At 40.8% G+C, this 21,718-nt stretch overlaps 1 protein-coding gene across 1 annotated transcript in view; it reads left to right on the forward strand.

Annotated features, from left to right (window-relative positions):
* LOC101152516 (large ribosomal subunit protein mL45) overlaps positions 1 to 14,153 on the forward strand; it is a 37,770-nt gene extending 23,617 nt beyond the window's left edge. Inside the window, 1 exon segment of the mRNA XM_031011767.3 lies at positions 12,432 to 14,153. Coding sequence (XP_030867627.2) covers positions 12,432 to 12,444 — 13 coding nt within the window. The 3' untranslated portion in view covers positions 12,445 to 14,153.
* Positions 14,154 to 21,718: the final 7,565 nt, after the last annotated feature.

Genomic DNA, 21,718 nt, shown 5'->3' on the forward strand with positions numbered 1-21,718 from the left:
CAGCTACTTGGGAGGCTGAGACAGGAGAATCACTTGAACCCAGGAGGCGGAGGTTGCAGTGAGTGGAGATCATGCCATTGTACTCCAGCCTGGGCAACAAGAGTGAAACTCCGTCTCAAAAAAAAAAAAAAAAAAAATCAAATAGGGCTTTTTTTTTTGGTTTGTTTTTTCATGTAACAAGAAGAATAGAAGTAAAAGATCAGGACAGGTGTGGTGGCTCTACCATGCCATCAAAGATCCAGGCATCATCTCCCTTTCGGTTCCACAATTCAGGGATTCTTCTTTTTCTTTTTTTTTTTTTTAAGATGGAGCCTTGCTCTGTTGCCCAGGCTGGAGTCCAGTGGTGCGATCTCGGCTCACTGCAACCTCTGCCTCCCGGGTTCAAGTGATTCTCCTGCTTCAGCCTCCTGAATAGCTGGGATTACAAGTGCCTGTACCTCGCCTGGCTAATTTTTGTATTTTTAGTAGAGAGGGGGTTTTGCCATGTTGGTCAGGCTGGTCTCGAATTCCTGACCTCAAGTAATCTGCCCACCTCGGCCTCCCAAAGTGCTGAGATTACAGGCATGAGCCACCACACCCAGCCTATTATTTTCTTTTTCAGGCAAGCCAGTTTCTGTACTAAAAGGGTCACATTTACACGTTATGGGCAGGAAGAATATAGGGTGAAGGACACCTTTCTTTTCTTTTTATCAAGAAAACAATAGCTTTCCTGGAAGCTCTACCCATTAGACTTCTAATTATGTCTCACTGAGTGGGACATGGCCACTCTTATTTTCAAGAGAGTCTAGGTGGTAAATAGATTTGTCTGGGCACCTTGCTGCCCTAAACAAAATCAAGATTCTGAATGAAAATTGGTTAGGCAACTAGCGGTGTCTGCCATAGGAACTAGCTTTATTTTCTTCTAGTTGTATACTCAATTATGCTAGCACCATAAAATAAATAAAGTAAAAAATAAATAAAATAATAAAATAATAAATAAAATTAAATAAATAAAAAGTCATCTTGGTCCTTGTATTAGTCTGTTCTCATGCTGCTATAAAGGGCTGCCCAGGACTGGGTAATTTATAAACGAAAGGTTTAATCAACTCACAGTTGCACAGGGCTGGGGAGGCCTCAAGAAACTTACAATCATAGTGGAAGGGGAGGCAAACACATCCTTCTTCACCTGGTGGCAGGAAGAAGTGCTGAACAAAGGGGGAAAAGCCCCTTATAGAACCATCAGATCTCGTGAGAACTCACTCACTATCACTAGAACAGCATGGGGGTAACTGCCCCCATAATTTAATTACCTCCCACTGGGTCCCTCCCACGACATGTGGGGGTTATGGGAACTACAATTCAAGATGAGATTTGGGTGGGGACACAGCCAAACTATATCAGTTGTTTATTAGATTGCCATGTAGTTTGATCAGTTTTGGGGTTCTGTTTTTCTTTTTTTAAAAAATAGAGATGGAGTCTCATTTTGTTGCCCAGGCTGGAAGTATAAAGGCATGATCATAACTCACTGCAGCCTTAAACTTCTGTGCTCAAGCAATCCTCCCACCTCAGCCTCCTGGGCAGCTGGGACTACAGGCACATGCCAGCACGCCCGGGTAACTTATTTGTTTTTATTTTTTGTAGAAATGGGGTTTTGCCGTGTTGCTCAGGCTGGTCTCAAACTTCTGGGCCTCAAGTGATCCGTGATCTACTCTCTTGGCCTCCCCAAATGCTGGAATTACAGGTATGAGCCATCACACCCGGCCTAATTTTTAAAATTTTTATAGACACGGGGTCTCACTTTGTTGTCAAGGCTGGTCTTCAATTCCTGGCCTCAGGCTGGGCGTGGTGGCCTGTAATCCCAGCACTTTGGGAGGATGAGGCGGGCCGGAGGCCAGGAGTTTAAGACCAGTCTGGCCAACATGGTAAAACCCTGTCTCTACTAAAAATACAAAAATTACCTGGGCGTGGTGGCGGGTGCCTGTAGTCCTAGTTATTCGGGAGGCTGAGGCAGGAGAATCACTTCAACCTGGGAGGTGGAGGTTGCAGTGAGCCAAGATTATGCCACTGCACTCCAGCTTGCGTGACAGAGCGAGACTCCATCTCAGAAAACAAAAAAAAGAATTCCTGGCCTCAAGCCACCCTCCCGCCTTGGGCTCCCAAAGCTCTGGAATTACAGGCATGAGCCACTGTGCTATTTTCTCTAATGATCTAGATGTCTATTCCCATGCCAATATCATACTGTTTTATTTACCATAGCCTCATTTTAAGTTTAATATATGAGAAGACAGGTCCCCTTTGTTGGTATTCCTTTCCAAATATTCTTGACCATCTCATTTATTCTTCTATATGAATGTTAAAATTACTGTCCAGTTTTTAAAAAAATTGATGTATTCTGATTCTAATTGCACTTATATGCTAATTTGGATTCATATGTTACATTTATATGTTAATAAAAGAATTGGCACCTTTATGATATTAATTCTTCCTATTCAAAAACATAGAATGTTTTTCCTTCATTTAAAGGTATGATTTTTATGTCTTTTAAAAAGGTCTAAGTCTTGAATTTTTATGTAGCCAAATTTATAAAAAATTTTTTCCTTATAGCTTCTGAATTTGGTAACACGTGCTTTAAAAGGCCTTTTTCACTCCAAGATTAGAAAAATATTCATCCATGTTTCCCTTAGTACTTTTGTGGTTTCATATTTTGTCTTCAATTTTTGATACATGTGTACTTTATTTTGGCATAAAGTAATGATCTGGGTTTTTTTTTTTTTTTTAAGTCTAACCAGTTGTCTCATTACATTTATTGCGTAAGCCATCTTTTTCCCACTGATCTAGAATGCTAGTTTTATCATATCATGAATTCAGTGTGTATTTGGGTCCACTTTTTGTTTTTGCAATTTGTTCTGTTTCTATACTAATACAATAAACATTTAGCCTCTTTGGAGTGCTAAGTGATTTCATCAAAACATTTAGTGTTCAATTCCCTGTGAATTCCACATTTTTCTTCATTTTGAGATAAGGAAAGTGAATCTAGAGAAGGTAAGTTAATTGACCGGGCATGGTGGCTCACGCCTGTAATCCCAGAACTTTGGGAGGCCAAGGTGGGCGGATCACCTGAGGCCAGGAGTTCAAGACCAGCCTGGCCAAGATGGTGAAACCCCATCTCTACTAATAATACAAAAATTAGCTGGGTGTGGTGGTGCACACCTGTAATCTCAGCTACTCAGGAGGCTGAGGCAGGAGAATCGCTTGAACCCGGGAGGTGGAGGTTGCAGTGAGCCGAGATCGCGCCACTGCACTCCAGCCTGGGCGACAGAGCGAAACTCCGTCTCAAAAAACAAACAAAAAACAAAAACGAAAAGAGAGAGAGAGAAGTTATTTCTCATGCGTTTGGATGTGGTCTCTTGTACTTTCTCTAGGGAGAGCAGCTTGTAGTCTTCATTACTTCCAAGCTGGGATGAGCATTCACATTAGAAGACATGGATGAGGTTCCGAGGTTATTATTATGGTATTGATCCAGGGACCAAGCAATGCCTAGGTCCCTGGGTGCCCTCTTCTCTTTGGCATTCCAGATCGAGGGAGCTACAGAGAGGTATACACAGGAATGGAAATCCAGTACCTCCCCCATGCAGCTCTGTTATATTCGATGTTTTCTCTCTTCTCCCTGAAACTGACATGACACAGACTGCAGAGGAGGCCTCTATAAGAGAACAAAAGAGAAATAAATAAGGCCCAAGGAATGCCTTGGACTCTGACCAATCATATTAACTACTCCTCCTAGGAGCTGAGGGGCCTAGGAAAGCCTTTTTGGGGCGGTAGTCCTGAGAAAATGGAGCAGAAATGTTCTCTCCCAAGATCTGCAAAGTTGAACCATATACCTCTAGTGTAACCAAAGGGCTACTGAGATTAAAAATTGAGGTGGGGTTGATGGTGGTTATGGTTAGAGTCATTGTTTCCTTAGTGTTTTTATGTTCTCAGCCTATGAGTGTTTGCCACTTCTACAGACCCCAGTTCTTCGGAATTTCTCATTAGAAACCTCAAGAATTACCTAAAGGGTATGTGAACTCCTAGCTGCTGGTATCTTCCATCATCCAATAATTGAAAAACATATCATTGTTTCAAGATCTCTTTTGAAAAATAGTTTCGCTAGGATATAATTCCAGTTTGACAATGATTTTCCTTTCAGACGTTAGGGGTGTTTTTCTGCTAACTTCTGGCTTCTTCCGTTGGTGTTGAGAAATCTGCTGTCATTTTCATTTGTTTCTTTGTAGGTAAGATATATTTCTCTCTAGCTGTTTTAGGATCGTTCTCTTCAGTTTTCTGTAGTTTCACTCTGATGTGTCTTGATGTGGATTTCTTTTTATTTTTCTGGATTGCAGTTCACTGAGTTTCTTTAAGAATTTGGGTCTCATTAATTCTTGAAAATTCTCAGTCATAACCTTTCAAATATGGCCTCTGCCCCATTTTCTCTATTTCCTCCTTCTGGAACTCCAGATATACGTTGGATCTTTGCGCTTTATTGGCCATGACCCATGATCTTTCATGCTTTCCATTTCTTTGTCTCTGGGCATTCTGGGTAACTTCTTTGGGGCTATCTTCTAGGTCACAAATTATTCTTTCATACTATTCATCTGTTTAATCTTTCCATTGATTTTCTACTTTCAAATATTATAATTTTCTTTTTTTATGTTTTGCCTCTCCTAAAATCAGGTGTTACTTTAAAAAATTATTGTTATTATTATTATTTTGAGACCGAGTCTCGCTCCGTTGCCCAGGCTGGAGGAGTGCAGTGGCCTCATCTCAGTTCACTGCAACCTCCCCGTCCCCGGCTCAAGCAATTCTTGTGCCTCAGCCTCCAGAGTGGCTGGGACTATAGGCCTGTGCCATGACACCTGGCTAATTTTTGTATTTTTAGTAGAGGCAGGGTTTCACCATGTTGGCCAGGCTACTCCTGAACTCCTGGCCTCAAGTGATCCACCCGCCTTGGCCTCCGAAAGTGCTAGGATTACAGGCATGAGCCACCGCACCCAGCCTTGTTATAATAATTTTCATTTCAGAAGTTGTTTGATTGCCTAATCACTATGTACTTTCATGCCATGTTTTAACCTAGTCAAACTGCTGGTCTCATATGTTTTGTTTTTTGTCTTTGAGACAGAGTCTCACTCTGTCACCCAGGCTGGAGTGCAATGGCATGATCTCAGCTCACTGCACCCTCTACCTCCTGGATTCAAGTGATTCTCCTGTCTCAGCCTCCTGAGTAGCTGGGATTACGGGCATGTGCCACCACATCTGGCTTTCTTTTGAATTGGAGTCTTGCTCTGTCACCCAGGCTGGAGTGCAGTGGCTTGATCTTGGCTCATTGCAGCCTCTGCCTCCCCCGTTGAAAGGACTCTTCTGCCTCACTCACCTGAATAGCTGGGATTATAGGCACACGCCACCAGGCCCAGCTGACTTTTTAATTTTTAGTAGAGATGGGATCCACTCACCTCAGTCTCCCAAAGTGGTGGGACTACAGGCGTGAGCCACCATGCCCAGCCACAGTTGTTGATCTTTTTAGTTTGATTTATTGGAGCATTCATAAGGAGCCCCTTATATGTTATTATGCTGTTTTGATATGAGTTGGACTAATTTTTGCCCATCTGGTTAGTCTTTATTTATATTGTGCTTTTTAAAAAATTTGTTTACCATGCATGGGTTTTTGATTTTAATTTTGTACAATTTATTAGTCTTTCATGATGTCGGTATTTTGAGTTATTAGTTAGAAAGGCCTTCACTATTCCAAAGTTTTGTTTTTTTTAAGTGACAGGTTTTCATTCTGTTGTTCAGGCTGGAGTGCAAGTAGCAGGATCCTAGCTCCCTGCAGCTTTGTAGTCCCGGGCTCAAGTGATCTTCCTGCCTCAGCTTTGAGAGTGTTGGGATTACAGGAATGAGCCACTGCACCTGGTGTAAGCCTTCCATCTTATTAAATGTCTTGTATTTGTCTTTCCTATTCTGGTTTGTTCCACTCGTTCCATTCTACCCTCTCTATTAGCTTTTTAAAAAGTTAATGTTACTATGTGCTTCTTTCCTCTTTCTGAATCCTCTGAAACTCTTAGGATACTGTAAATTCACTTGTCCATCTCCTGACGTATGTTTTATTTTTGTCACGTACTTTCATTCTCTGTTTCCTTAAGAATTATAATGGTTTTGGGCCGGGCGCGGTGGCTCACGCCTGTAATCCCAGCACTTTGGGCGGCTGAGGCAGGCAGATCACAAGGTCAGGAGATCGAGACCATCCTGGCTAACACGGTGAAACCCCGTCTCTACTAAAACATACAAAAAATTAGCCAGGTGTGGTGGCAGACGCCTGTAGTCCCAGCTACTTGGGAGGCTGAGGCAGGAGAATGGCGTGAACCCGGGAGGCGGAGCTTGCAGTGAGCCGAGATCGAGCTACTGCACCAGCCTGGGCGACAGAGCGAGACTCCGTCTCAAAAAAAAAAAAAAAAGAATTATAGTGGTTTTGTCAGGTGTTTGTTGAGGGTTATGCTAGTCACTTAAAATGAAACAGTTTGTGTAAATTTCATGTTATTTTTCTTTGAATTCTATATAGAACTTCGTGAGCAACTGAAACTTTTCTGGGAAAATTTTTGATAAATTAGTTTTTTGGCAAAATTATAGGGACATTCCTTTTCCCCTCCTTTCTCTTTTTCTTTTCTTTTCTTCTCTTTTCTGTCCTCCCTCCCTGTCTCCCTCTCTCTCTCTCTTTCTTCCTTTTTTTTTTTTTTAACAGTGTATTACTTTGTTGCCCAGGCTAGAGTGCAGTGATATAGTCATAGCTCACTGCAGCTTCAAACTCCTGAGTTCAAATGATCCTCCTGCCCCAGTCTCCTGAATAGGTGGGACCACAGGCACACCATGCCTGGCTAATATTTTTTTCTTTTTGTATTTTTTGTAGAGACAAGCGGTTTTGCTTTGTTGCCAAGGCTGGTCTCGAACATCTGGGCTCAAACTATCCCCCTGCCTCATCCTCCCAAAATGTTAGGATTACAGGCATGAGCCCTTGGGCCCAGCCTATTTGTATACACTTAAGTCAATTTTGGTGTGCTCTATTTTTCCAAGAAATTTGACTACTTTGTATAAGTTGCTGAAATTGTTGGACTAACATTGCCAATAGTATTTATTTATTTATTTATTTATTTATTTATTTATTTATTTATTTATTGGGATGGAGTCTTGCTCTGTCACCCAAGCTGGAGTGCAGTGGCATGAGCTCGGCTCACTGCAGACTCCACCTCCCAGGTTCAAGTGATTCTCTGCCTCAGCCTCCCGAGTAGCTGGGATTACAGGCGGGCACCACCACACCCAGCTAATGTTTTTTATTTTTAGTAGAGAGAGGATCTTGCCATGTTGGCCAGTCTGGTCTTGAACTCCTGACCTCAGGTGATCCACCCGCCTTGGCCTCCCAGAGTGCTGGGATTACAGGCACAAGCCACCGCACCCGGCCGTCAATGGTATTTTATTATTATTTTGTTAATTTTGCTAGCATTGGTGGTTATTACCCCATAGTTATTCCTGATGTTGGTAATTTTTTTTTTTTTTTTTTTTTTTTGATACCGAGCCTTGCTCTTGTTACCCAGGCTGGAGTGCAGTGGTGGGATCTCGGCTCACTGCAACCTCTGCCTCCCTGGTTCAAGCGATTCTCCTGCCTCAGCCTCCTGAGTAGCTGGGATTACAGGCATGCGCCATCACGCCTGGCTAATTTTCTGTATTTTTAGTAGAGACAGGGCTTCACCATGTTGGCCGGGCTGGTCATAAACTCTTGACCTCAGGTGATCCACCCACCTTGGCGTCCCAAAGTGCTGGGATTACAGGCGTGAGCCACCACACCCTGCCAGATGTTGGTGATTTGTATTCTGGTTTTTCTTTGTTTTTATTTTTATTTTTTTGACCAGTCCAAATAGAATCGTTCAGTTGTGTTGACCTTTTAAAGAAGTTTTGGGCTTTGTTAATTTTTTATGCCATCTCCCTGTTTTCTATTGTGTTAAACTTCTGCTCTTTATTATTTCCTTCCTACTACTTACTATGTGTTATATTTTCCTCTTCTTTTCTAACTTATAAAGGTGGAACCTTAGGTCTTTTATTTTAGATATTATTTTCTAATGAAAATATATATGCTGCAAGTTCCTCTCTATTGCTTTTATTGAATCCCACAAGTTGTGTTTTTTTGTTTTTGTTTTTGCCATTGTTGTTGTTGTTTTGAGACAGGGTCTCAATTTGTCACCCAGGCTGGAGGGCAGGGGTGTGATCTCGGTTCACTGAAGCCTCAACCTCCTGGGTTCAAGCGATCCTCCTACCTCAGCCCCTCAAGCAGCTGGGACTACGGGTGCACGCCACTTTATCTGGCTAATGATTTTGTATTTGTTGTAGAGACAGGGTTTCACCATGTTGCCCAGGCTGGTCTCAAACTCCTGAGCTCAAGCGATTAACAGGCGTGAGCCACTGTCCCCAGCGTACGTCTCAAGTTGTGATAAATTTCATGTTTGTTGCCATTCCGTTCAAGACATTTTCCAGTTTCCCTTGTGACTTTCTCTTGACAGCCTTAGTCTACCTTGGACAGAAGTAGAAGTCTTCTGCTGTTTGTTCTTAACATTGATTTTCCCTCTTATTTCTTATTTCTCTTCTGTTCTTTTTGTGATTATTTTTTAGTGCTGTATTTTAATCAGTTTAACAATGCAACTAGATAGTATTGCATTTAAACTTAATTAATTATATTAAGTTGCCTTAAATTGCCTTTTTGGCCATATCTCTTCCTATTTATATAAGTATTTATATTTATCTATATAGTGGTTGCTGTAGGGATTATAATTTTCTTATCAGTAAATTCAGTCTACTGAGTGTACCACTTTTTTTTTTCTTTTTGAGACGGTGTCTTGCTGTGTCGCCCAGGCTGGACTGCAGTGGCACTATCTTGGCTCACTGCAACCTCCACCTCCCGGGTTCAAGCAGTCCTCCTGCCTCAGCCTCCTGAGTGGCTGGGACTACAGGCACACACCACTACACTCAGCTAATTTTTGTATTTTTAGTAGAGACATGGTTTCGCTATATTGGCCAGGCTAGTCTGAAACTCGTGACCTCGAGTGATCTGCCCGCCTTGGCTATCCAAAGTATTGGGATTACAGGGGTGAGCCACTGCACCTGGCCTGTATGTACCACTTAACACGAAATGCAGAATGAAACCATATAGACTTCTTTTACCTGTTGCTTTTCCAGTCTTTGCTGTAGTTTTATAGGAAAGCTACATGCATCCACAGACCGTACCAGTGTTTTAATATTTAGTGTAAGTGGTCATTTGTATTGTAAATGAGTGTGAAGGCATTGTTGTTTTATATGTGCATTATATATTAAATGTACCTACATGTTTATCGCTCTTTATATTTTTCTTCAGTTCTGAGCTTCCTTCTGGAATCATTTTCCTATTGCCCAAGGAAAATTGTTTGGTGTTCCCTTTAATGGAAATCTTTTACATAATGTTTTCTGGCTTTATTTAGTTATCTAGTTTTTCGTTTGATAACTTGCCTTTTGTTTTTAAGATTTTCATTTCTTTCCCTTAGTTTTCTGTAGTTTTATTAATGTTCCTTAGTGTATTTATTTACTCTGATTTATAGTGGTTCTTCAGTCAGTGGCTTTGGGTCTTCTGTTCTGGAAAATTTTTAGGCATTATCAATTCAGATACTGCTTTCATGCCATTTTCTCTCTCATATTTCTCCGAGACTCTGATTACATGTGTGTTAGACCTGCCTGCCTATTACATTTTTCATGTGTCTTATTCCATTTTTTGTATTTCTTACTTTTGTGGTAACATTCTGGATTTCTTCTGACCTGTTGTGTTCCTACTAATTCTCTTTTCATCCATGCCTAAACTGCTGTTAATCCCACCCACTGATTTTTTTTTTCTTGAGATAGGGTCTCTGTCACCCAGGCTGGATTGCAGTGGCACAATAATCGTTCACAACAACCTCCAACTCCTGGGCTCAAGCAATCCTCCCACCTCAACCTCCTGAGTAGCTGGGACTATAGGTGCATGCCGCTGCACCTGGCTCATTATTTTTTTTTTTTGTAGAGATGGGGTCTCACTTTGTTACCTAGGGTGGTCTTGAACTCCTGGTCTCAAGTGATCTGCCTCAGCCTTCCAAAGTACTGGGCTTACAGGCATGAGCCACTGTGCCTGACTGATTTCTAAATTTCCGCTTTACTTCTGGAATTTTAATTTATTATTATAGTTTTCGGTTCTTTGCATCAATTTAGAATTTTGTCTTGTGTGTACTTGATCATAGTAAGCATACTTATTTTAAAATCTTTATCTGATAACTCCAAAATACTGATCTGTTTTGATTTTCGTGTTTCTCCTTATTCTCATTCATATTGTCTTGTCTGTCATGTGTTTGGTACTTATTATTGTGCTGGAAATTATGTGTAATTAAGAAATTTTAGGCTGGGTGTGGTGGCTCATGTCTGTATTCCCACCACTTTGGGAGGCTGAGACTGGTGGATCACTTGAGCTCAGGAGTTCAAGACCAGCCTGGTCAACACAGTGAAACCTCATATCTACTAAAAATACAAAAATTAGCCAGGTGTGGTGGTGGGCACCTGTAATCCCAGCTACTTGGGAGGCTGAGGCAGGAGAACTGCTTGAACTGGAAGGAGGAAGTTGCAGTGAGCCGAGATCACGCCAGTGCAGTCCAGCCTGGGCCATAGACCAAGGCTTTGTCTCAAAAAAAAAAAAAAAAAGGTAGAAATAATTTGTAGCCAAAATGATACTATTTTCTTTTAGAGAGGATGTATATTTGCATCTGCTTCGTGCCTTGGGGGTTGTAATTTCGGATTACCTTCATCAAATTTCAGAGTTTGAGATGGTCAGAGCCCTGGTGTCATCTCTTTGAGGGTCTATGTACTTTTTTTTTTTTTTTTTTGAGACGGAGTCTTGCTCTGTCACCCAGGCTGGAGTGCAGTGGCGCGATCTCGGCTCACTGCACGCTCCGCCTCCCGGGTTCACGCCATTCTCCTGCCTCAGCCTCCCGAGTAGCTGGGACTACAGGCGCCCGCCACCACGCCCGGCTAATTTTTGGTGTTCTTTGTAGAGTCAGGGTTTCACCGTGTTAGCCAGGATGGTCTCGATCTCCTGACCTCGTGATCCACCCGCCTCGGCCTCCCAAAGTGCTGGGATTACAGGCGTGAGCCAACGCGCCCCGCGAGGGTCTGTGTACTTTTAGTGTATTCTCACCCCTGGTTTGCCGTTCAGTGTTGCATCTGAAAGGAGGAGAGGGGTTTACTTGTTCTCTTTTTCTCTTGGTTGTTTGTGAATGTACATCCCTGTACTGTTGGGCCTCTGAGTTTGTCAAAAGTACCCTTCAGGCCAGGCGCGGTGGCTCACGCCTGTAATCCCAGCACTTTGCGAGGCTGAGGTGGGTGGATCACCTGAGGTCAGGAGTTCGAGACCAGCCTGACCAACATGGAGAAACCCCACCCCTACTAAAAATACAAAATTAGGCAGGTGTGGTGGCGCATGCCTGTAATCCCAGCTACTCGGGAGGCTGAGGCAGGAGAATTGCTTGAACCCAGGAGGCGGAGTTTGCAGTGAGCCAAGATCATGCCATTGCACTCCAGCCTGGGCAACAAGAGCGAGACTCTGTCTAAAAAAAAAAAAAAAAAGAATTGTACCCTTCATCCTCACCACCGCTTTCTCTGAAATAGGCAAATGTTCCCTGGGCAAAAGTGGCCAAAAACTGTACCTAGGACTTACATTCTTTTCCAGTTTTAGCCCAGAAATTCCTCACTATCACATCAGCTCCTTAATACCTTCAGTCAGGAGACTGAGGCAGGAGAATTGCTTGAACCCAGGAGGCGGAGGTTGCGGTGAGCCGAGATTGCACCATTGCACTCCAGCCTGGGCAACAAGAGGGAAACTCCATCTCGTAAAATATATATATTTAATACCAAATTTAAAACTTTTCCAATTAAAATAGTGAAATGATTGTTATTACTAATATTAAAAATATTGACACCAAGATAAAAATAATTTCATATTGACATTTAAAATGATTAAGATTATTAAATTTTATAATAAGTATTAAACTTTAAAAAACTCCTTTTATAATGGTTCTCATTAGTAGTGTTGATCTGAATATTTAGTCTGCCTGTATAAGAAGTGTTAGTGCCAACATCTGAATTTATAAATGTTTCCCTTTATTTATGTTCCTGTACATCGTAACTGGGGAAATGATTAAGAATGCTTTTTTTAGTAGTGGTTTGAGTATTCTCAAGCAATGGAAGTAAGACAGCAATGAGAATTTGTTAATGTCCTTGTTGTGCATTTGTTTCAATAGACATTGTAGGGATCTGTTAAGGAAGTTAATGATGTTAATTTGCTTTTGATAAAACTGAAAAGATGACATTTATTTATTTATTTTTAGGTTGGGCCCATGAGGTGTGTGCTCTGTATATTCCGGAGGTACAATTTGCCGGTGTTTCCACAATGGAACCAGTTGTTTTACAGTCTGTTCCACATGATCGTTGTAATAAAGTACAGTGGATATTATTTTATTACTGTTTGAATATCACTGCTGGGAAATAGAAAGGAAGTCTTTGTGTTTTTAAAATTATAGTTCTCCCCAACATGGCTAATACGGTGAAACCCCGTCTCTACTAAAAATACAAAAATTAGCTGGGCATAGTGGCGGGCGCCTGTAGTCCCAGCTATTCGGGAGGCTGAGGCAGGAGAATGGCGTGAACCTAGGAGGCAGAGCTTGCAGTGAGCCGAGAGCGCACCACTGCACTCCAGCCTGAGCAACAGAGCAAGACTCTGTCTCAAAAAAAAAAAAAAAAAAAAAAAAAAATTGTAGGTCTCCATCAAATTCAGGGAGATGTGGAAAAAAATTACTACACCAAACTACAGTTATTAAAATGTTATTAATATGTTACTAAGGTCACAGGAGTACAAAGCAAGCAAAACTGTGTTACCTTTCATAGTAACCTAGGTATTTAGTATTCTATGATTTACAGGATATTTTAATCCTTACAGATTGGCCCTTTATGAATTACTGATCTCTTTTGCTCTTTCAGGTATCAAGAGTCTGTTAAATTTGAATTAATTATTATTTTGCATAATATTCATTACGATGTATCATACATTCTTTTTTTGAAAAACAGTCCTATATTAGAATGTTACTTGTCCCCCCCCTTCAAGTTATTTGTACCCCAAGATACGGTTTTTATTGTTGGCCTTAAAAAAAAAAACTTAATGTTTGCTTTTTTCCTGTATATTTTTCTTCATTTAGTATGTTATTGTTTTATTCTCCTCTGCATTTTAGGTTTCACCATTACCCAATGTGCCTTTAAATACAGTTTTACCACTTAATTGAAGGTACACATTCCAACCGTGGAAGAAATTGCAGCCAGCTTTAAGATTTTAAATGTTTTTGTGCAAAAAAACTTTTTATTATGTAATTAATATTTATTTTATTTTATTTTATTTTACTTTTTATTTATTTACTTTTTTTGAGACAGAGTCTCACTCTGTCACCCAGGCTGGAATGCAGTGGCATGATCTCGGCTCACAGCAACCTCTGCCTCCCGGGTTCAAGCAATTCTCCTGCCTTAGCCTCCTGAGTAGCTGGGATTACAGGTGCCCACTATCACGCCCGACTAATTTTTCTATTTTTTAGTAGAGACGGGGTTTTTTCTCTGTATTTTTGCTTATAGTATATACTTACGAAAAAGATGAATCGTTTTGCTTATATTTTTTGTTTGCTTTCAAAAATTACGCAGCATCTTTTGTGTGTCAATAAATTGTGTTTCTGCTGTATTTTTAATAGATACTTAGTCTGTAATACAGAATATCATGAGATTCAACAAACTGTGAATTTAATTAAGCAACCCTTTGTGGTTGAAGGGCCTAGTTTGGTGTCTGGCGTTTAGTATACACTGCTAGCATCTGTGTAAAAGTGTGTGAACATTTTGGAAGCTTCAAGAAATACATTGTGTGAAATTGTCCTCTAGAACTTACACTGTATTAGCTGTATGTGAGATCGCTCATAACTCTATATTTTGTTAGGTACACTGTGTTACCCTTAAAAAAATCTTTGCTATTCTTTCTAGTAAAAAAAATATTAAAATGTTTGAATGAGTTTCTTTGAGTACTGGTAAGGTTGGTTATTTTAAAATTTTTTTTTGAAGATTATTCATGTATGTTAATTGACCTTCCATATCTGTTTATTTTAATATTATAATTTTTTTTACAAAGTGTTTTATATTAGAGATCATATTCTTTTGTCTTGTATATTTGCTGTGTGTGTTTTTTCCCATAGTTTAACGTTTGGTGTTTAATTTTGTTATGTCTTCATAGTTTTTGTTATTGGGATTCTAGCAGGTTAATTTTTTCTAATGCAGAAGTTTACATTTTTGAGGTAATTTATGCAGATGCTCTTTATTGTTTCTGCCTTTGATGCCGTGCAAAGAAAATCTTTATATTAATACATTTTTTTTTTAGTGCTTTGGAAGTTCATTTTTAAAAACCTTGTTTTTCTTTCTAATTTTAAAAGCGTTAAAACTTACAAACAGGTTGCAGGAATAGTACAAAAGAACTCTTCCTTCCCTAAACCATTTGAGAGTAACTTACCAATATAATATGCTGTCACCCCTGAATACTTCAGAATTTCCCATAAAGAAGAATATTCTCCTGGGAATATACAATATAACATCAGAATAAGGAAATGAACAGCGATGCATTATTACTGTCTGATCTTTGGAACCCACTCGTGTTTTTGTAGACATATTCTTTATAGCAAAAGGATCACAAACTGCATTTTGACTCTTTGGTCTTTTTATTTATTTTTCTTTTTATTTTTGTACAGAGTCTCGCTCTGTCACCCAGGCTGGAGTGCATTGGCACAATCTTGGCTCACTGCAGCCTCCACCTCCTGGGTTCAAGTGATTCCCGTGCCTCAGCCTCCCGAGTAGCTGGGATTACAGGTGTGCACCACCACGTCCAGCTGATTTTTTTGTGCTTTTAGTAAAGACAGGCTCTTGCCATGTTGGCCCGGCTGGTCTCGAGCTCCTGGCCTCAAGTGATCTGCCTGCCTCAGCCTCCCAAACTGTTAGCATTACAGGTCTGAGCCACCACACCCAGTCCTCTTTTGTCTTTTTAAATCTCAAATAGTAACTCAGTCTTTCCCTGAGTTTCATAACTTTGATACTTCTGAATATTACAGGTCAGTTATTTTGTAGAATGACCTCCTATTTGGATTTGCCTGATGTTTCGTCATGATTAAAAGCAGTTATGTTTTTAGCAGGAGTATCACATACGTGATTCTGTGTTTTTTGTTTGCATCCTATCAGGTGGTACATGATTTCAGTTTTTCCTTGACCAGTTTCTCCACTGTGAGGTTAATCTTTTTTCTGTTTATAGTCAGTATGGATTTTGTGGGGGAAGTGCTTCACCTATAAACATCTTGTTCCTTGCACCTTTTCCTCACTAATTTTAGCATTCATTGATGTTTCTTGGCCTAATTTATGACTAGGATTGATGGCAAGTAGTGATTTTCTAATTTCACCTTTTCTTTCACATTCATCAGTTGACGTTCCACTGTAAGGTGAAGCTTTCTTTACTCCCTGATTATTTGTATTAGTATGGACTTATGCTATTTTATTTTAATGGGTCATATTCCACTAATGTCATTTATTTTGATTTACATACTGTCTCAGGTTTTCCTGGTGGGACCTCTTTAAGCTGGCTTCTGTGTATTTTGACCTATCATTTCAGAGAAGCATTTCTCTACTTCTGACACAACAGTATAATCTAGGCTCATCTTGTATTATTCCTGCTGTAGTTCTGAAATCACCATTTCTCTGAGGAGCCTTGATTCCTTTTAGGTGAGAATAATATTTAGAAGCCAAAGTGGGTGCTAGGTGTGGGTTATTGCTACTCTCAGTCAGCATGGCTAGGAAATTGTGTGTGTGTGTGTATTCCTACAGAGATACATATTTCTATAAATTCACATCTTATATTGTTTTTATATCTATGTAGAAAACTGTGGGCCAGGCACGATGGCTGACACCTGTAATCCTAGCACTTTGGGAGGCCGAGGCCAGTGGGATGACTTGAGGTCTGGAGTTCAAAACCAGCCTGGCTAATGAAACCCCGTCTCTAATAAAAATACAAAAATTAGCCGGGCATGGTGGGGCACGCCTGTAATCCCAGCTGCTTGGTAGGCTGAGGCATGACGAGAATCACTTGAGCCCTGGAGGCAGAGAGGGTGCAGTGAGCCAATATCACACCACTTCACTCCAGCCTGAATGACAGAGTGAGAGTCTGTCTCAAAAAAAAAAAAAAAAAAAAAAATTGGCTGGGTCCAGTGGCTCACGCCTCTAGTCCCAAAACGTTGGGAGGCCGAGGCAGGTGGATCATGAGGTCAGGAGTTCAAGACCAGCCTGGCCAAGATGGCAAAACCTGTCTTTACTAAAAAATACAAAAATTAGTCGGGTGTGGTAGCAGGCACCTGTAATCCCAGCTATTCAGGAGGCTGAGGCAGGAGAATTGCTTGAACCCGGGAGGCGGAGGTTGCTGTGAGCCAAGATTGTGCCACTGCACCTCAGCCTGGGCGACAGAGCAAGACTCCATCTCAAAAAAAAAAAAAATTAGCTGGGCATGGTGGTGGACGCCTGTAATCCCAGCTACTTGGGAAGCTGAGACAGGAGAATTGCTTGAACCTGGGAGTCGGAGGTTGCAGTGAACCAAGATTGTGCCATTGCACTCCAGCCTGGGTGACAGAATGAGACAGTCTCAAAAAAAAAAGAGAACAAACTGTGAGGTCACAATACTTTTGATTCATTATGTGAATATACATACACACTCACATCTCTATTACTGTATCCATCTCTATATATTGAACTCCATGTGCTCATATTAACTTCGCCAAATCCAACCCAACAAAACAGGGTTCATTTTAATTTTTTTCCCCATATTTATGATTCTCAGACAGAAACCTGACTCTCACTATTTTTAATAGTTTACTTATTTGATCAATTTCTCCTGTTTTGACATACCTTCTGTTGCTGCTCCACCTAAGGCAGATGCTGTTCCAACCCAGTTCAGGGTTGCTGCTACTTTCCTGCATGCCAGTCCTTTTCACCCCTCTTGGGATTTGATATTCAGCCTCAGTTCACTGCTTCAACTTTTGTTGATCTTTTCACCTTGCTCTGAGATTGTCCTCTCCCCTATCCCCAACCCCTTAGGGAAGCCAGCCTTACTCAGGCTCTTATACTAGTATTGGACTGCCCCCTCCAATATCCATGACCCCCTCATGGATAATTACTATGCTTGAACTCACCTCATGGCTTTTGGGTCTCATTTTGTCACCCAGGCTGGAGTGCAGTGGTGCAGTTTTGGCTCACTACAGCCTCGACCTCTTGGGCTCAAGCAGTCCTTCCACTTTAGCCCTCTAAGTAGATGGGACTACAAGGCGCACCCATCCCACCCAGCTAAGTTTTCTGTATTATTTGTAGAGTTGAGATTTCATCATGTTGCCCAAGGCTGGTCTTGAACTCCTGAGCTCAAGTGAACTGCCTGCTCTGGCCTCCCAAAATGCTAGGATTACAGGCATGAGCCACCATGCCTATGCTAGGATTACAGGCATGAGCCACCATGCCTATGCTAGGATTACAGGCATGAGCCACCATGCCTAGCCCCATCTCATGGCTTTAAGACTAAAGTGTTGAAGCAGAAAAGGAGCGAGGGTAGACCAAAGAAGGAATTATTTAGATATAAATATTTTATTAGCCTAGAATTAATTTTAGAATATGGTAAGATACGTGCCCAACTTTCCCCTCCCACCTGGTTAGTCAACTTTTTCAACACTATTGCTGAATAATCTATGTTTTCCATTGTGATTTGAAATATTGTTTGAATCATTACTAAATTCTTGAATACTTGAGTATGTTCCTGGACTTTTTATGTGTTCCATTGGTGTGTCTATTTTTATCCTGGTGCCACACTATTTTAAATTATTATAGCTTTATATACATTTTAGTATATGGTAAGACAAATATTGTCATCTATTTTTCTAGATGAACATTAGGACTAATAAGAGCACAATTTAGACTATATTAGAGTTACAATGAAATACTGTTTTAGGGATGAATATATTTTTACAATATTGAATCCTTCCTTCCAGAAGCATGGTGTATCTGTTTATCAAGTTTACTTTTTTCTTCTTTCTATTTCTTTCCTTTTTACAGCTTTTCTTATATGCGATTGCTTTATGTTTGTCGGATTTTTGTTGTTGATGATTTGTTTTGTTCTACTTAGTGTTAGAATAGGCTCAGTGGCTCATGCCTATAGTCCTAGCACTTTGGGATGCCCAGGCAGGAGTATCGCTTGAGCCCAGAAGTTTGAATCCAGTCTGGACAACAAGCGAGACCCTGTCTCTACAAAAAAGAATAAATTTAGCCAGGTGTGGGGAGGCACACGTGTCTGTAATCCCAACTACTCAAGAGGCTGCGGTGGGAGGGTCCCTTGAGCCCAGAGGTCGAGGCTGCAGTGAACCGTGACTGTGCCCTGCACCCCGACCTGGGCAACAGAGCAAGACCCTGTCTCAATAAAGAACAGCAAGCAAAGAAACACAAAACAAAAAAGAAAGAAAGTTAATGGACCGGGTGTGGTGGCTCACACCTGTAATTTCAGTACTTTGGGAGGTTGAAGTGAGAGGATTGCTTGAGCCCAGGAGTACCAGACCAGCCTGGGCAACATTCTGAGACCCCACCTCTGCAAAAAAGAAAAACAATTAGCCGGGCATGGTGGTGCTTGCCTGTAGTCCCTCCCAACTACTCGAGAGGCTGAGGTGGGAGGATCTCTTGAGCCTGGGAGGTCAAGGCTGCAGTGAGCTATGATTCTGTGACTGTACTCCAGCCCAGGTAACAGAGTGAAACCCTGTTTCAAAAAAATAAAAAAAATTAATAAGGTTTTGTTCATATAAATTCTTTATGCCTAATAATGGGGCATGCAATTCTGAAATGACAGGAATGATTGGAAAATGGGCTTGAAGACATCAGTCCTTAATGGATGGTAGGTAATAAAGGATAAGTTTGGGAACATTTATTTACTGGGCATTTACTATGGACCTACTTTGTATCAAGTGTTGTGTTAGACACCAGGAATTCAAGGATAAATAAAATAGGGGGTTTCCTCCTCAAGTAGGAAGACAAGTCAATAAATGTATGAAAATTAAAATATATATTACATAATAATAAGGCTGAATGGAGCATTATGGGTAAATAATGAGAAATTATTCTTGTCTCAGGAATTGAGTAAGGCATACAAAGAGCTTCTAGGGCTTTGCAGAATAACTAGGCATTTGACCTTTGCAGAAAATGATCAACTAAAAATTCCAGACAGAGAAAGTGACATAACCTAGGGTAGCAGGTGCAAAGGGAAGAGGTGGCAGGTAGGCATGTTCAGAGAATAAGATATACTCCTATGTGGCTAGAACATTGTGGAATTTAGAAAAAAATGAAATTTTGTGAGTACTGGGAAAAAATTCACTAGAATATCTTTATAGTATATCTAAATAGCAGAGAATTCACTGTATTGAGCTGTTAAATTTTCTACATGTCGTTAAATATATAATGGCCAGTTTTAAAAATATTTATTTATTTATTTATTTCAGTAGGTTTTTGGGGAACAGGTGGTGTTTGGTTACTTGACTAAGTTCTTTAGTGGCGATTGCTGAGATTTCGATGTACCCATCACCCAAGCAGTGTACACTGTGCCCAGTGTGTAGTCTTCTATCTCTCACCCCATTCCCATCCTTTCCCCCAGGTCACCAAAGTTCATTGTGTATCATTCTGATCCCTTTGTGTCCTCATAGCTTAACTTCCTTTTATTTATTTCTTTGTTTTTTTTTTTTTTTTTTTTTTTTTGTGACAGAGTCTTGCTCTGTCACCCAAGCTGTAGTGCAGTGGTTCACTCTTGGCTTACTGCAACTTCTACCTCCTGGGTTTAAGCAATTCTCATGCCTCGGCCTCCCAAGTAGCTGGGATTACAGGCATCCACTACCACACCCAGCTAATTTTTTTTTTTTAAGGCAGATTCTCACTCCATCACTCAGGTTGGAGTGCAGTGGTGTGATCTTGGCCCAGTGCACCCTCTCTGCCTCCCAGGTTTAAGCGATTCTCGTCATGCCTCAGCCTCCTGAGTAGCTGGGATTATAGGCAGGACCACCATGCCTGGCTAATTTTTGTATTTTTAGTAGAGATGGGGTTTTGCTATGTTGGCCAGGCTGGGCTCGAACTCCTGACCTCAAGTGATCCAGCGGCCTTAGTCTCCCAAAATGCTGGGATTACAGGTGTAAGCCACTGCACCTGGCCAAGTAAAAGATATTTTTGAAAGCACTAAATATTCTTTATGGGTTTTAGGACTCCCAAAAATGAGGTTTCAGGTAAATAAGGAAGGTAAACATTTCATCTATCTGCCCATTGATCTCGTCCTCATTTCTGGCATGTCCTCTTATATGTACCAGGTCTGTATGGTGGATAGACGTGCATCAATCGGTGATTGTTAAACAATAATATGTGCAAGGATTTTCGAGGTACAGTGAATGTCCACCTAACCTTTAACAGGACTGAGGAAAGAGGGAGGAGGTATCTTAGAAAAGGTCGCAGTTTTTCCTAAGAGTAAGAAACCTCCAGGTGCTGGCTGTGAAGAGACGAGAAAGGAAGGAGCACATGAGTGGCTGTTAATTTTACAGATTGAAGGAGCAAAAGCTTTGAAGTGGGAAATAACAAGGAGAGTGGTGAGCAGGGGGAGGGATTTGGGATGGTGGCAGGGAGAAGGGTGGTATTGTTAGGACCCTGAATGTGCCAGAATGCTGAGAGGGACTGTCAAGGGTCAGATGTTCAAGCACCTCATGCATCATGTTAAGGAGCCTAAAGTTTATCCCTAAAGTTATTGAAGGGTTTTTATGTTCAGAAAGGATATGCTTAGGTCTGTCATTCTAATGGATCGGGGGAAGGAGGATTGGGAGATGGAAGATAGACGAGACAAGAGACCTAGAATCTATTTAGACTCTGACAGTGTCCCAGATACTGGAATGAGGATCTGAAGTAGTAGGAACAACGGGACAGAGACATTCGGTAATATGTAAGAGCTTCAGCTGACCAGCCTGGTAATCAGTTTAATGTGACAGAGAAGAGGGAGGAAGAAATATCAGAATGGGATTTTCATTTCAAGAATATAAGTACTAGGCTCATCACCACCACATGAGATAGAAAACATACACACACACACACACACACACAGTGAGTTAATTGAAACATTTCTTAGAATGAAGAGATAGACACTAAGTTTTAAATTCCTGGCTTACGTTCATGGAACATATTACCCTGTTTGTAAAACAAGTCTTGTGTCTACAAATTGTTCACTGGCATATATTAACAAGATGATAATAAGGCCCCCAGATATTCACATTTGTACGAAAGCATTGAATATATTTGCATTTGTCTATATCTAATAAATGTTTATTTTTGCTTGGCACTTTATACTAGTTACTTAGATGAGTGCTTAAATTAATTTTTCTTTTCTGGAGAATGGAATCATTTTGGAAAGCTAAATCTTGCAGTTCTATCGGTAAAAAAATTATTTTGCTCTTTTTTTATACATCAGCTGATTCTCATTTTGAAATTTCCTATTTGACTTCTCTCTGTTGTC

The sequence above is a fragment of the Gorilla gorilla genome, chromosome 4 (genome assembly GCF_029281585.2).
Source record: "Gorilla gorilla gorilla isolate KB3781 chromosome 4, NHGRI_mGorGor1-v2.1_pri, whole genome shotgun sequence".
Classification (NCBI taxonomy): Eukaryota; Metazoa; Chordata; class Mammalia; order Primates; family Hominidae; genus Gorilla; species Gorilla gorilla.